General features: G+C 58.4%; 1 protein-coding gene across 1 annotated transcript; it reads right to left on the bottom strand.

The window, feature by feature from the left end:
• Positions 1-10,162: 10,162 nt before the first annotated feature.
• On the bottom strand, positions 10,163-13,239 carry LOC141991367 (epidermal differentiation-specific protein-like). Its single transcript, XM_074959661.1, has 2 exons — positions 13,106-13,239; positions 10,163-11,304 (listed from the first exon to the last, which is right to left on the bottom strand). The coding sequence occupies exon 2, from the start codon at positions 11,282-11,284 to the stop codon at positions 10,163-10,165; it is 1,122 nt and encodes a 373-aa protein (XP_074815762.1). The 5' UTR covers positions 11,285-11,304; positions 13,106-13,239.
• Positions 13,240-16,274: the final 3,035 nt, after the last annotated feature.

Genomic DNA, 16,274 nt, shown 5'->3' with positions numbered 1-16,274 from the left:
CGCACCGCCCCGTCAGCGAGCAGGAGGCGGGCGCTGCGGGGCGCGCCACCAATCAGCGGCGAGGGCGGCCCTGAGAGTCGATGGCGGAGCACGTCAGCAGCTGGCCCCCCGGCAACCCGGCCAATGGGGACCGAAGCCGCCGGAGGGGGCGGAGCCAGGATTGCGGCCGATTGCATCATTTAAAGGGCCAGGGCCAGGCGGGAGCCACGTGGGCGGGGCGGCAAGGGGGCGGGTCCAGTCCCTGGGGGCGGGGCGGGGCGCGGCGCGGATGGCTTCAGGGCGGGGAGGGAGCTGAGCCCCCGGAACCCCCCCCGCATCGTGCCAAGTGCCGGGCCAGCCCGCCGCGGAGCCTCGTCTACACCAGCGTCGCCCTTCCCGGGCTCTGTCTGCGCGGGGTGCCCTCAGGCCGCCGGCGGGGCGCAGGGCGAGGCCCTGGGCGGAGGGGAGCCGCGGCAGGGGGAGGCGGAGTGAGCTGGCTGAGGTCACAGGGCCCCACCAGGAGCCGGGTTTCCCCAGCCTGGCTGCCCCCAGCCGCGGGGAGCCTCGCCCGCTGTCCTGGGCGAAGCCAGGCTCTCCGCGAGGCCGCGGCCCGTCTCTGTTCGCTCCGCCAGGGCAGCAGCTGAGCTCAGGCCCCAGGGCCGGCGGAGCGGCCGGCTGAAGCTGCCAGGCGCGGGGGTCTGTGGCATTCTCAGAAGTGACAGCCGGGCCGCGGCGCGCCCTGGGACCGGAAAGCCCACCGCCTTGCCCTTGGGAATGGCTCGTTCCCCCAGAAGCACACAACAGAATTAGCCATTTCTCAAAACCACTGGGCTGCGGCTAGCCATGGCCTCTGTGGAGGAGGCCGCAGCCTGCCAAATGGGCTGCCGCTCTTGTCGGTGGGTTGGCCTGAATCAGCCTTGGGGTGGGTGCGTTAGTGTCTGCAGCACTGTGCGTCAGCTGGGCAGCTGCTGCCGCAGTGAGGCAAAAAGCCAGGGACAGCTTCAGTATCTGGGCAGGTTTTCCTCTCCCTCCCCAGCATTTATGGGACTTCAGTTCTGCAAGAGGTCATGCCACCAGCTGGGCTTTTGTATCAATAATTGACATGGGGAATCACAAAGCGCTGACCTGACTGGGTCCAAAGAGCAAAAAGAAACCGAGCCAGCACCTTGCAGTGGCATATCAACAACCTGAAAGCAGCCCAAGCCTCCCTGCAGACTAGATGCATCAATAGAAGCCTAAAGCCGAGCCACCACAGGGGCCGATCTGACCCTCCTATGCCTCCGAAAGGCCTGTGGCCTTTGCCCGGCTTGGCTCTGTCCCTGGCCTCAGCAGCCCGGCAGCGCTTTAACGTTGGCTGCGTAGGGACCGGGACCGGCGGCCTCTTCTTACTGGTATGCCGGCCTGGCCCACTTTCACCCCTGCTCAGGGGGCTAAAGAGAGCAGTGTAGACATTCAGGTTCAGGCTGACACCTGGGCTCCAAGACCCTCCCCCGTCGCCAGGTTTCAGAGCCGGGGCTGGAGAAGGACCGTCTGCATGGCCATTTTTAGCCCCCGAGTCAGTTGCCCTGGGCTCTGAGACTCGCTGCTGCGGGGGTTGCAGTGTAGACGTCCCCTGGGGGGCCTGAAGGGAGACATGGACCTGCAGGAGGGAAGGGAGGGAGGCAAGAGGAGTAGCTTTGTGCCCCAGCACAGGGAGGGCGCTCCGGGGGCCGCTTGGGGAAAGCACAGAAGCGCTGCAGGGAAAGCAGAGGCTGGTATTGTCGGCAGAACAGAGGGCATGGTGCTCGCTGCTGGCCACTCTCCCTGGCCTGGGGGGGACTAATGCCTTGCCTGAGTCTCCTTCAGGCCACTCCCTTGGGGCACAGTTTAATAATTCAGACAAAAACCTCCCAGAGTAACAAGCCTGTTCCCCAGGCCAGCTGCAGGGGCTGGACGCCCCGTACTCTGCACCTTCCGCCCACTCCACGGCACAGCCAACCTCCCTCCTGCAGTGCTCAGCTGCGCTGGGACTGATAACTGAACAGGGCTGGCTGGCCCTTAAAGGGACAGAGCACCCTGCTGCCAGCCCCAGACAGGATGGGGGCACAAAGCAAGCTGTGGGGGTGGAGGTACGCAGGGCTCACCCTTGGGCACCACCATGTAAGCCAGATCGGCATGGCTATGTCAGTGGGGCTGTGACACTCCAGCCAAGTACCTTATATATCAGAGGGATAAATACCGGAGAGGGAGAGGAATTTAAGCTCAGTACCAATGTGGACACAAGAACAAATGGATATAAACTTGTCATTGGGAAGTTTAGACTTGAAATTAGACGAAGGTTTCTAATCATCAGAGGAGTGAAGTTTTGGAATAGCCTTCCGAGGGAAGCAGTGGGGGCAAAAGATCTATCCGGCTTTAAGATTAAACTCGATAAGTTTGTGGAGGAGATGGTATGATGAGATAACATGGTTTTGGTAATTAAATATTCATGGTAAATAGGCCCAATGGCCTGTGATGGGATATTAGATGGGGTGGGATCTGAGTTACCCAGGCAAGAATTTTCTGTAGCATCTGGCTGATGAATCTTGCCCATATGCTCAGGGTTCAGCTGATCGCCATATTTGGGGTCAGGAAGGAATTTTCCTCCAGGACAGATTGGAAGAGGCCCTGGAGGTTTTTCGCCTTCCTCTGTAGCATGGGGCATGGGTCACTTGCTGGAGGATTCTCTGCTCCTTAAAGTCTTTAAACTATGATTTGAGGACTTCAATAGCTCAGACATAGGTGTGAGGTTTTTTGGAGGAGTGGAGGGTGAAATTCTGAGGCCTTCATTGTGTAGGAGGTCAGGCTAGATGATCATAATGGTCCCTTCTGACCTAAATATCTATGAAACACAGCTGTGCTGGCAAATCCCCAGTGTAGACACAGCTCTGCCCGCAGAGCAATGCTTGGGTGGGCTTAGCCCAAGGGGTTCGGAGAAGAGGTGGTGCTGTGCTGACACAACTCCTTCTCTCGTTCTACAGTGTCTACACTAGAGGCTGTGACAGTCTAGCTGTCTCATCAGAGTCTGTGTGGTGTAGACAAGGCCTTAGGTCTAGAGCAAAGGGCACCTCTCACTGGCCCAGAATGGCACGGGGCTGGGTAGGTGCCCAATACAAGACACAGGCTGGGACTCACAGCCATGCTAGCCTCTCTGTGGCTAAATAAATACAAAGCAAATAATACTAGAACATGTTGTGGGGTGGAGGGGAGGAGTCAGTGTTCGTGGCCTCAATGACTTCCTGTGGCAGGGAGTTCCACAGTGTAATATGGGTGTGTGGAAAGATATTTTCTTTGATCAGATTTTAATCTCCCACCCGTTCATTTCATTGAACGTCCCCTTGTTTGTGTGGTAGGAGCCAGGGAGGACAGAAGTGTCCAGGGTCTGTTCTCTAGACAAGGCCCTAGGGTATAGACTTCCAGCATGTCCCATCTTACTCACCTTTCCAAGGGAGCCATCCTAGTTTTGGCACTCTCTCTTCAGGGGGAGGTTTTCCAGCCACCTGATCGTTCTCATCACCCTTCTCTGAGCCCCTCTAGCTCTGCGCTATCCATGGGAGATGGGCTACCAGCCTGCGGACAGTGGGGTGGCCCGAGGGGGGTACTGATTTATATTAAGGCAGGAGAATATTTCCATATTCCGTACGTCCCCGACATCGAGTTAGCATCTGTGCCCGCAGCTGCACCTGGAGCAGAGGTCTCCGTCGAGTTCCCCCCAGCGCTGGCCAGGCTCCGTGGCTGAGCTGATGCAGTTAGCAGGGTGTGCTGGAGTTTGTTTCTCCTCCGAGATGCAGTGCTTTGCAATGATCAACACTGAGCTTCCCCTGCCATCCTGGTGCCCATTCACCACGTTTGTTGAGGTCTCACTGAAGTTCCTCACAGGAGTCGCTGGGCCTGACTCACCTAAATAACTTGGACATTTAACGCTGCACATTTTGCTCCCTGTATTGAACAGGGGGCTTGCTGTTCACCTAGAACCGGATGGAAACTGGCCAGGTGCGTGGTCCCCCAGTGGGGACAATCCCATCGGCTCTGTTCCAAGCTGTGATCAGCAGGGCAGCCAAAGGACACGCCCCGAGGTTACTGCTTAGCATCTTGCCAGGCCTTGCAGGGCTAACAACTCGATAGGGCTCTGTCGCGGGAGAGTGCAATCAGAGAGATGATGAAACGGCTCAGGGGGATTGTGCTGTGGGGGGACACTGCTGTGTTGAGCGCGGGGTGCTCACAGCCATGAGCGGCTGCTGGGGAAGGAGACATGGCGTTCATGGAGGGGCGTGAAGTAGAGAAAGTGCGTAGCAGGCGGGAGGGGGAGATGGCTCCAAGCACAGGGCCCAGAGCTGAGAGCAGAGTGGATGGTGTGCCTGGGGCAGAGGTTGGGCCAGGCCAGTGAAGGGTGTGGGGCAGTGGGATCCGGTGAAAGATGCCTGAGGAGAGGTTTGGGGAGCTGGGTGATGAGAATAGAGGGTGTGGACAGCAGAGCAGAGGGTTGCAGCAGGGAGGGTTACAGAGAGCTGGACAAGCTAGCCATGGCTGTTAACACCTGGCTTGGCTTTCCAGCCAGAGCCCTGCAAGGAGCCATTCAGCTCCCCTTGCTGTGCCCAATGCACCTTGAGAGCAGCAGCCATGAACCCCACACCATGCTGACACTCTGCTCCTCGGGCAGGGCTTGCTCTCTAGCCTGGCCTTAGCTGGTCTGGTGCAGGCTTTCTGTCCATTCTGACAGCACCAGCTCAGACACTGCAGACAGATCTGTGGGCTCTTTAAGTGCCAGGGAGCCCCCCCTTCCCCATTAGAGGAGGTTTGTCAAGGAGGGCCAGGGGCTTATGCATCCCCATTTCGTCCCAATAACATGCTACTGTCACCCTGAGCCTCGGGTGCACTAGCACGTTGGATCACATTACCTGGCCTGGTTTTTTTAAGTACCTCAGAAGCAGGAAACCTGCCAAACAATCCGTGGGGCCACCAGACCATTGAGGTGCTAAAGGAGCACTCAAAGAAGACAAGGGGATTGCAGAGAAATGAAATGAATTCTTTGCATCAGTCTTCACTGCAGAGGGTCTGAGGGAGATTCCCACACCTAAGCCATTGTTTTCAGGTGACAAAACCAAGGAACTGTCCCAGATTAAGGTGCAATAAAGGAGGTTAATTTATCAGTTTGTTTCAAACTGATAAATTAAACAGTAATAAGTCACCAGGCCCAGATGGTATCACCCCAGAGTTCTGAAGGAACCCAAATGTTGCTTAAATCGGCCTCTGAACCAGATGATGGGAGGGTAGTTAACGTGATGCCGATTTTTTTTAAGAAGGCTCCAGAGGTGATCCCGGCAATTACAGGCCAGTAAGCCTGACTTCGGTACTGGGCAAATGGGTTGAAACGATAGTAAAGAACAGAATGATCAGACACAGAGATGAACATAATTTGTTGAGGAAGAGTCAACATGGTTTCTGTAAAGGGAAATCCTGCCTCACCAATCTACTAGAATTCTTTGAGGGGGTCAACAAGCATGTGGACAAGGGGGATCCAGTGTACTTAGATTGTCAGAAAGCCTTTGACAGGGTCCCTCACCAAAGGCTCTTAAGCAAAGTAAGGAGTCAAGGGGTAAGAGGGAAGGTACCTCTCATGGACTGGTAACTGGTTAAAAGATAGGAAACAAAGGGTGGGAATACATGGTCAGTTTTCCGAATGGAGAGAGGTAAATAGTGGTGTCCCCCAGGGGTCTGTACCGGGGCTAGTCCTATTCAACATATTCATAAATGATCTGGAAAAAGGGGTAAACAGTGAGGTGGCAAAGTTTGCAGATACAAAACTACTCAAGATAGTTAAGACCCAGGCAGACTGCAAAGAGCTAAAAAAGGATCTCTCAAAACTGGGTGACTGGGCAACAAAATGGCAGATGAAATTCAGTGTTGATAAATGCAAAGTGATGCACATTGGAAAACATCATCCCAACTCTACATATACAAGGATGGGGTCTGAATTAGCTGTTACCACTCAGGAAAGAGATCTTGGATTTTAAAACATAGTTTGATTTGCACCCGTCACAGTCCAGTCCAACAGCCCGGGCAGCCCTTATGGCCCAGCAGTCCGGGCAGCAGGTGGCACACAGGAAGGCTGTTCGGTTGCAGCGGCTTCTAACGTGGGCTTGAGCCAGAAGTGCCAGCCAGGCTCACCCTTGTGTTTCACAGAACTAGGACTCCAGCCTTAAACCTTGGTGGAACGGCAACAGCCAAGAAAAAATGGACCCCATTGGCTGGAGTAAGAGCTAGATCCACACCCCCATCCAAGCCAACGGCCTCGCCGCATTGCCCTCTGCTCCCAGTAACTTTCCGGTTTGTATTATGGTACTGCCTCAGCGCTCCAGCCACAGGCCGGCCTGTTGTGCCAGGCGCTGGACAGACAGACCCACAGGCCGGCCGCTGCCTGAGGAATCATTTCTGACTGGGCAGTGAAGACAGACTGACGTCCTTCTACCCCCTGTGACATACCAGGGTACAGCTAGTGTAAGGAGCAGCTATGCCACTCTTGGCCTTGGGTGCCTTACGAAGCCTGGCTGAAGCAGCTCCCACCTGGGCCACTCACAAACAGTCCTCCAGCATGCAAGCCACACCCTGAGTGTCTATGTGTAACTTCAGCCTGCCAGCTCCACCCTGGCTCTCACCAGCCTGGGTTATACTGCAGGGTCACCCCCAACACACCCCCAGTCTTAGATTTCCCCCCAGACCTGTATGTCCCATACTGCCCTGCCCTCCCCGGGACACATTATAAGTCCGTTGTCTCTTTTATAGAAATAACCTGTGCAAAACTTACCACCCCAAATGGAGTTTCCCCAACACTTCAGTGTAAATACACTGGATTCGATTAAACAATAAACCAAGTTTATTAACTACGCGGAGAGAGATTGTCGCTGAGTACAAGCCATGAAGCATAAAAGTCAGAAATGGTTACAAGAAAATCAAGTTAAAATGCTACCGGTGCCTAACAAACAATATCAGAGTTGAGAATGTTTCTCACCACATCATCTCAGCATCTTACTGACCAAACCCACTTGCTCAAGAGACCTTCTCCCAGAATCCAGTAAAGGCTTCCTCTGTTGCTTCAGGTGCAGAGACTCAATGGGCCTGGTGTGTGTGACACACAAACACACACACACATTCACACATGCTGGGCACCAGGAGACAAGAAGTTGGATGCTGAAGGATGGTCCGTGCTGCTTTTTTCTCACCTGTTTGAGCTTCCTTTGTCTCCCCTTCCTGCTGGATGACTCTGTGTATTGCTTAAAATGCAAATCAAGCAGAGAAGACATGCCTTTGTTTGAGCCAGACCTGCCTGCAAGCCTCGGGTTGGGATGTGCTCATCACACCATACAGTGGAATCTTATTATTTCACATACAATGTTGCCACACATATTTCATCAGGACAACGTGGGCGAGCAAATGATGAGTTTTCGCACGACACCTCCCAAGACACACCTTGTACAAATATCACTGCAATAGCGCATAGGGTTCGACTCAGGTACATTGTGTCACCCACGCCGTCAGCGTGGGACTTGCCCACAGAACTGGCCCCATCTGTGACCCTTGGCCAGCACAGGGGGCTCCCTTCGACGTTCTCTGGGGGATAACAGGTGTAACGGACAATGCAGAGGTGACAAAGCTGGTTCTCAGAGTGCTGCCAGGCCAAGGGGCAGGGGCAGCCCCATGCAGGGCCCCATGCAGCCTGACCCCTGCCCAGAGCTCGGGCAAGTAGCTCTGAAGAGGACGCAGCATGGGTGAGAAGGCAAGCAAAACCGCCTCCAAGGATTTCCAGGGCCCCCACCAAGCAGATACCCACTGAGGTGCCCAGGGCTGTCTGCAGACATCAAGCCTCCAGTGTGCGACTCAGAGCCCAGCCTTGCCCATGCCGGTCTGTGAATACCGTCCACAGACAGAACCCTCCCGTCCCTACCGAGCATGGGCGGGATCAGCCCAGAACGCCCGCACCGTCCGGCTGCCGCAGCAGGCCAGCTGGGAACCAGCCAGCTGCGCAGAGCACGGCGCCGGCCCAGCCCAGACACGGGGGCTAATCACGGGCCGCCTTGGGGCACCTGAGCAGCCCAGCATGTGACAGGGGCAGGGTTAGGGCTCAGGCTGCCCCTTCTCATCGACATTGCCTGGAGGGGACCCACTGGCCTCCCTGCCAACCTCTGCCCCTCTCATCTCCATCACCCCCACCCTGTGATCCCCCCCGCCCTACTCACCTCCATCACCCCCACCTCGTGACCCCCCTCCGCCCCCCCTCACCTCCATCACCCCCGCCCCATGACCCCCCTGCGCCCCACTCACCTCCATCACCCCTGCCCTGTGACCCCCCTCACCTCCATCACCCCCGCCCCATGACCCCCCTGCCCCACTCACCTCCATCATCCCAGCCTCGCGACCCCCCTCACCTCCATCACCCCCACTGCATCACCCCCCCGCTCCACTCATCTCCATCACCCCTGCCCTGTGACCCCAGTCACCTCCATCACCCCACAACCCCCCCACCTCGGCCCCACTCACCTCCATCACCCCTCACCCCAGCCCCACTCACCTCCATCACCCCTGCCCTGTGACCCCCCTCACCTCCATCAGCCCACTGCATCACCCCCCCGCTCCACTCACCTCCATCATAGAATCATAGAATCATAGAATATCAGGGTTGGAAGGGACCCCAGAAGGTCATCTAGTCCAACCCTCTGCTCGAAGCAGGACCAATTCCCAGTTAAATCATCCCAGCCAGGGCTTTGTCAAGCCTGACCTTAAAAACCTCTAAGGAAGGAGATTCTACCACCTCCCTAGGTAACGCATTCCAGTGTTTCACCACCCTCTTAGTGAAAAAGTTTTTCCTAATATCCAATCTAAACCTCCCCCATTGCAACTTGAGACCATTACTCCTCGTTCTGTCATCTGCTACCATTGAGAACAGTCTAGAGCCATCCTCTTTGGAACCCCCTTTCAGGTAGTTGAAAGCAGCTATCAAATCCCCCCTCATTCTTCTCTTCTGCAGACTAAACAATCCCAGCTCCCTCAGCCTCTCCTCATAAGTCATGTGCTCTAGACCCCTAATCATTTTTGTTGCCCTTCGCTGGACTCTCTCCAATTTATCCACATCCTTCTTGTAGTGGGGGGCCCAAAACTGGACACAGTACTCCAGATGAGGCCTCACCAGTGTCGAATAGAGGGGAACGATCACGTCCCTCGATCTGCTCGCTATGCCCCTACTTATACATCCCAAAATGCCATTGGCCTTCTTGGCAACAAGGGCACACTGTTGACTCATATCCAGCTTCTCGTCCACTGTCACCCCTAGGTCCTTTTCCGCAGAACTGCTGCCGAGCCATTCGGTCCCTAGTCTGTAGCGGTGCATTGGATTCTTCCATCCTAAGTGCAGGACCCTGCACTTATCCTTATTGAACCTCATCAGATTTCTTTTGGCCCAATCCTCCAATTTGTCTAGGTCCTTCTGTATCCTATCCCTCCCCTCCAGCGTATCTACCACTCCTCCCAGTTTAGTATCATCTGCAAATTTGCTGAGAGTGCAATCCACACCATCCTCCAGATCATTTATGAAGATATTGAACAAAACCGGCCCCAGGACCGACCCCTGGGGCACTCCACTTGACACCGGCTGCCAACTAGACATGGAGCCATTGATCACTACCCGTTGAGCCCGACAATCTAGCCAGCTTTCTACCCACCTTATAGTGCATTCATCCAGCCCATACTTCTTTAACTTGCTGACAAGAATACTGTGGGAGATCGTGTCAAAAGCTTTGCTAAAGTCAAGAAACAATACATCCACTGCTTTCCCTTCATCCACAGAACCAGTAATCTCATCATAAAAGGCGATTAGATTAGTCAGGCATGACCTTCCCTTGATCACCCCTGCTCCATGCCCCCCCGCGCCCCACTCACCTCCATCACCCTTGCCCTGTGACCCCAGTCACCTCCATCACCCCACAACCCCCCCACCTCGGCCCCACTCACCTCCATCACCCCCCACCCCACAACCCCCCCCACCCCTGCCCCACTCACCTCCATCACCCCCGCCCTCACCCCACTCACCCTCACCCCCATTGCCCCCTATCCCCTCCCCCTGCTGAGGTTTAAGCCAATTTGGCTCCGTGCCTGGAGCAGGTCTGGAAGCTCCTCAATGGCCCAGGGTGCTGGGAGCAGGGGCCTGCTCCCCCCCCGGCGGCGGGGCCGGTTTCATGGTGTACTTGGTGCTGATGGTGCGGCCTGACACGCACCGGTACTCCCCCAGCTCCGTCTTGGTCCGCTCGTTCTGGCTGACGGTGAGCTCCACCGGCACCGAGACGGTGGTCTCCTTGCTCACCACGTGGATGGTGAGCTGGGTGCGGGGCGGGATCTTGGCTGGCAGGAGCACCTCCACCCGATCCCGCCGGGTGCTGGACTCACTGCGCCCCTTCTCCACGGTGAAGACGTTGGCGGCTTCCACGGCCAGCGTGAAGGAGAGCCCTACCCGCAGGCTGGTGGCGTTGCTGAAGCGGAAGCTCTGCAGCGTGGTGGTGACGTATTCCCGGCTGCTGCAGGTGGTGAACGTCTGCTCCAGGTCCGTGGCGTTCACCCCCACGATCTCGTCAATCAGCACATCCCGCTCGTCCTCCACCTTCCGCTGGCCCCACAGGACGCGGGCGGTGACGGCGGGGCGGCCGGGCACCAGCGGGCGCAGGTGGGACAGGCAGTTGTGGAAGCCAAGCTGCGGCTTGTAGTCGGGCAGGCGCTCGCCAGGCCAGGCGATGTGATACCAGCCCCCGCGGTCCGGGTGCCTGTACAGCAGCCAGACGCCGCGCTGCACCACGTGGGAGGAGACCCGGTCGTTGAAGTAGCCGTAGGTGAGGTTGGTCTCTTCCGTCACCACCTTGCTCCGGCCCGCGTAGTCGGGCTCCTCGTACAGGGTGATCTGCGGGTCGGCCAGGTCGTGGGGCACCAGCCGCAGCGCGGAGAAGGCCTTGTTCTTCTCCACCGTCCGGTACTCGCCTTCCTCCAGGGCGTAGGCATCGCCCTCGTACTTGGGGGCCGTGTAGGCGATCCACGGCTGCCCCACCACCCGCAGCGAGCAGATGCAGTCCCCGAAGTCCAGCTCGTGCAGGTCTGGCACGTCGGACGTGAACTCTCGGCTCAGCCCCTCGAAGTCGGTGCGCTCATAGACGATGATCTTGTTGATGCCGGGCTGCGTGGGGTGCTGCAGCTCGGCCTGGCCGGGCGAGTCCCGGTGCACGTCGGAGAGCTGAATGCTGGGCAGGGCCATCGCTGGCGCAGGGAGACGCTCTGCCGGGAGGAAGGTGCAAAACGTCACCCGCTGCCTCAGCGAGCATGGGAGGGGGTTTCCTCCCTGGCGCAGCCCGTGCTCTGGGCAGCCCTGCACCCCCCCTGGGCTGCACGTGCCCTGCCTGCCCCCCATGGCAGCCTGCAGCCAGTGGGCAGGAATCTGGCAGGGCCCCCATGGCTCTAACTCACCCCCAGGCTCTGGGCTGGACGCAGCAGTCCCAGGGCAGGTTCTGGGGCTGGCCCTGGGCAGGGCAGACCGAGCCCTTCTGGCCTCACAGCCTGGGACTCGCCATGTTACTGCAAAGGGTGAACAGCTGGAGGGTGAGTCCCTGAGCGCCAGGCTCCCCAGGGCCTCGCGAGCTCCGGCAGCGTCACCTCCACTGGGAGGTGCTGCGAAGGGGAAGGACAGCCTGTTCGGGGCTGGGCCCTGCACCCCACGCTCCCAGGGCGCCGGCCAGGCCAGGCGGGATTTACCCCAGCCAGGAGCTCCCAGCCCCTCCCATGGGACAGGAGGAATTACCAGATTGTGTGGTTAGCGAATGGGCCCCGAGACCCAGCCCAGGTGCCGCCCCCAGACTCCTGCTCAGCCCTGCCTCCAAACCGGCTCTTCCGGGGCGCAGGCCTGGCAGCTCGCCGCAGCCCCTCTGGCTGCGCTGGGGCAAGGGGGCAGCCGGCTCCGGTCAGCTTACCTCAACCTGGTCTCTGCAGCCACCCCATTGCTGTCGCGTCTCTTCTGCAGCCCCCTCCCCCCAGTGCCTGCGGGCAGGCGCTAGCCAGTTGCCCCGGGAGCCTCCGGCAGGCCAGGAATGCTGCTGCCCCGCTGCCCCGCGCAGCCGGCCGCGAAGTGACGCAGGCCCTGCCATGGCCCGCTGCAGGGCTGCTCCCCGCAGCGGGTTCGTGGGGCTGCTCCCTTCTGTCAGCGCTGAGTCCTCTCAAGGGAGCGGCCCCTGCAGCCCCTGCCAGCGCGCCGGGCCAGCGTGCTTCGGGCTGGCTGCAAGGACCTGGAGCCCCAGGACCCCTTGTGATTGCCCGGGCTGACTGGGCAGTGCCCTGAATTCAGTCCCCCCACCCCAGAGCAGCTCTGTTAAACCCCGGGGGGGGGAATTGTAGCATCTGTTGGCTGAGCTCATTGCACGCACCTGAGACTCCCTGCTTCTGTCCATCCCCCTCCCCCAGCTCCCTGCCTGCCCCTTCTCCCCCCAGCCCACATGTGGGGGGGAAGACAGTGGCACCCCCTTTCCCCTCCATGGAGCAGGCTTTGTGGCGGGACACAAGGAAGCCTCCTCTTCCCCTCTGCAGTGCCCACGGCTCCCAGCACCAGCAGGGGCCACTTCCCTTCGGGGCGGGTGGGGCCGGGCAGGGGCCTGTTCTGCTGCAAGGTGGGTGCCAGGTGCCCTGGACAGCTGCCAGCAGGGCCATCCCCCGCCCCGGCGAGTGTCCCCCAGCTCAGCAGGGTTCTGCTCCCGGTGGCCAGCCCCTTCCCAGCCCCTTGGGAAGTGACCGGACGCCCAGTTCAGAGAGACGCCCTCCAGGCTGCGCTGTGCCCTGGGACAGCCCTGAGCCAGCAGCTATCCAAGCCCCCCGCCAGCCCCAGCCTGACCGCGGGGCGTAGAGACTTTCTGGGCCATGGCCTCTTGCTGGCTGACTCCCAGCCCCAGCCCCTGGCACCACTAACAGTGCCTGGCTCAGGTGGGACCCCCTGCCGTGGGACAAACCACAGCACAGAGACAGCTGCTGCCCCACAGAGGCTCCCAGGCCTTTTGCTTGACCCCCAGCCCTCGCCCCCAGCCAGCCCTCGTACCTTGGGAGTTCGCAGCCCTTGTCCGTGAGAGCGAGCCAGCCCGGCCCAGCGAGTCGCAGCTCCCTCGTGCCCGCAGCCAGCACTGCGCCACCCGCCTCCCTGCCGTTTTAAGAGGGGCGGGAAGGGCTTTGATCTTGTCAGGACCTGAATCGAGGGCTGCTGACAACACCCCCACCCACGTGGCCCAGGGAGCTGCCAGCCACGCCTGGGGAGCAGGATGCACCACCCCTGAGCCTACTGGCCTCCCCCTGCACGGGGACACTCATTCGCCTGGCCTGCCGCCAGCCGGGCCAGCGCCTGGCACTTGGAGACAAGCCGGGCCCTTGTGCAATGCTGCGTGTGACAAGGGGGCAGCTGTGGTGACGCCGGCTTGAGGCTTGAGTCAGGGGACGCGGCTCAGTCACTAATTTAATGCTTGGCTTTGCAGCGCTTCCCACGCTCCTAGGGCGGGAGCCCGGCAGCCGGGAGGCAGGAATTAGCACCTGCTGCAGAGAGAACCAAGAGCCAGGAGTGACTCTTCCAGGTGCCTCAGCAAGACGGGGGCCAAGAGACCAGAGCCCTGGGGAGGCTGCAGCCACAGCAGCGGCCCGGCCAGGCCGCCAGTCACCACCAGCAGCCACGAGCCGCACGGCTCACACACTCAGCCACCACGCTGAGCCGGGCACTGCCACGCCCCTGGCACTGCTGGACCAGACTCCATGCACTGGGCAGGAGATCTCGGGTGCTGGGTGTCACGGGGTCCCTGGGCGATGCTCTGGAACTGCTCCCCATGAAGCCAGTCAAGACTCTGGGGCAGTCGCCTTCCTGTGAGCAGCCTGTCTGCAGGACACACAGCTCACACAGCTTCCACCTTCCTGGGTCTGACCTCGGAGCATTCAGCCTCCTCTGCCCCTCCATGCGCTTCCCACAGCGAGTCCGCCCAGGCGGGGTCCTGGGGAAGCCAGAGGGTCCTGCACCCCAACTCCGCAGTCAGACGGGACTCTCAGCCAGCCAGTAAAACAGAAGGTTTATTAGACGACAGGAACATGGTCTAACACAGAGCTTGCAAGTGCAGAGAACAGGTCCCCTCAGCTGGGTCCATTTGGGGGGCCAGTGAGCCAGACAACCACCTCTGCCCTTCACTCCATGTCCCAGCCAGCCCCAAACTGAAACTCCCTCCAGCCCCTCCTCCTCTGGGCTTTGTCCCTGTCCCGGGCCAGGAGGGCACCTGATTCCTTTGTTCTCCGACCCTTTAACTCTCACTTGCAGGAGGAAAGGGTCAGGCCATCAGTTGCCAGGAAACAGGGTGTCGGCCATTCTCTGTGTTCAGACCCCTGCACACACCTGCCCTCTAGGGCTCTGCAGTGATCATACACCCTTACCCCACCCCCTAGATACTTAAGAACTGCATAGGGGAAACTGAGGCACCCCCACACTATTCAGAGGAAACATTAAGAACAGTCCCACTTCGTCACATCTCTCCCCTCTTCAAGATCGAACGGAGCGGGGTCACTTTAGCCGGTGACCTGGGGAAGTTCAAAACCACCAAAGTTCCCATGGATGCCCCAGCATCTCTCCCATTCCTTGGTAGGAGTTACACCAGGCCCTTCCAGTTTCACGCCCTCCCTTAGGTCGGGGGTGGTCGATAGCACTCTCAGGTGGCATGTGGGAAGGTTTATGCGGCCCGTGCCCTTTGGCCACCCCAAAACCCCAGGGGGTCAAACTGGGATTGGGTCTTCTCCCCAACAAGCTGGCCAAACACAGCCACTTGGTTATAGGACTGTTTAACTTTCTTAACAGTTTTCACTTCATCTGAGACCTTCTCAAAGCTATCCACACTGGATCTTTCAACAGGAAAGTCAGTGGATCCATTCACAACAGAAAATTTCTGGCTGTTAGGAACTGAAACTGTCTTGTTTACATCACTTTCACACCCTTCAGTTGCAGTAAACTGCTTGCAAAGACTCCATGAGGATTCCTTTCCCTGGGGCTTTTCTATACAACAATTCACCCCTCACAGAAATTCTGCTCTTACCCTCTTTACCTAGGGCTTGCTCTAGAGGAACACTTTCCTGAGCAACAACAGACTCTTTCTGGGTCTCCCTTACATCCAGAATCACCTCTGGCCCATCAGGCGGATTCCTACACAATCCCCTTTCAGGCAAACTTACAGACTTCCTAGATAAAAGGTCAGAAGCATTCTCCTTCCCTTTGCCACACACAAGCTCAGGAATCTTTTCCTTCTTGCTACAGGTTTCCACACCCTCAGTAGGTAACACAATCACATCACCTTCATGCTCTCCTTGTGCCCTGGCTAGGATCTCACCCTGATTAGACAGAGTTGCTCCATCCTTTCCCAGCCACACACTAGCAACAGGCAAAATACAAGCACCAGAATTGTCTGGGCTCTGGGATTTTGCATAGACACTAACTGGATGTGACCTAGTTACAGGGCCATTCTCCCGAGCAGACACAAACTTAGGATCCTTCCCTTCCTGGGCTTTAGCTGAATCCAGAACCAGCTCTGAGACAACTGCACGACCCTCAACCATCACAGGCTGAAAGGCCCCTTCTGTCTGCTCCACAGACAAAGAAGAGCCAGAGACACTTTCTCCTTTCCCAGACACACAGCTTGGGATCTCATTCCCCTGGTCCCAGCGCACAAGGCTGGTCACAGTCAACTGCTTGGAGATCAGGGTAGCTCCCTCCATAGGCAAGTCAATACCCCTGACAGACACAGGCACATTTCCTTCGCTGTCACAATTCTCCACCCAGCTAACAGGTAAGGTCCAGGGACTCTCATCTTCCACTCTCCTCGCCTTCCCACCCTGCTGACTAGACACAGCCATCAGCTCACAAGGCTGCCTAGGCTCATCCAGACTTTCCTTACCCAGCACCTTGCCACTCCCCACAGATCCCCTGCCCTGCCTGTGTCTCCCCTGACTCAGCTGGGGTCTCAGCTCCCACTGTGCTCAGCGCTGCCCTTGCTGTCCCAGGGGGGCAGGCAGCGAGCTCGCTGCTTTCCTCGCTGCATCAGAGCCAGCGAGAGCCCCCTCTCCGGTGTGCAAGGGGGGCGGGAAGCATCTCTCTGTCCCACCCAGCCCCAGGGGGCTGGTTACAGGCAGGCAGGTAGCCTGAGCCTAGCCGCTCCTCCCCCCTGCCAGCCAGGTCATCTGCCTTTTCACTGACC

This window comes from Natator depressus, chromosome 7 (genome assembly GCF_965152275.1).
Source record: "Natator depressus isolate rNatDep1 chromosome 7, rNatDep2.hap1, whole genome shotgun sequence".
NCBI classification, from domain to species: domain Eukaryota; kingdom Metazoa; phylum Chordata; order Testudines; family Cheloniidae; genus Natator; species Natator depressus.
This window is presented reverse-complemented; position numbering and strand designations above follow the sequence as displayed.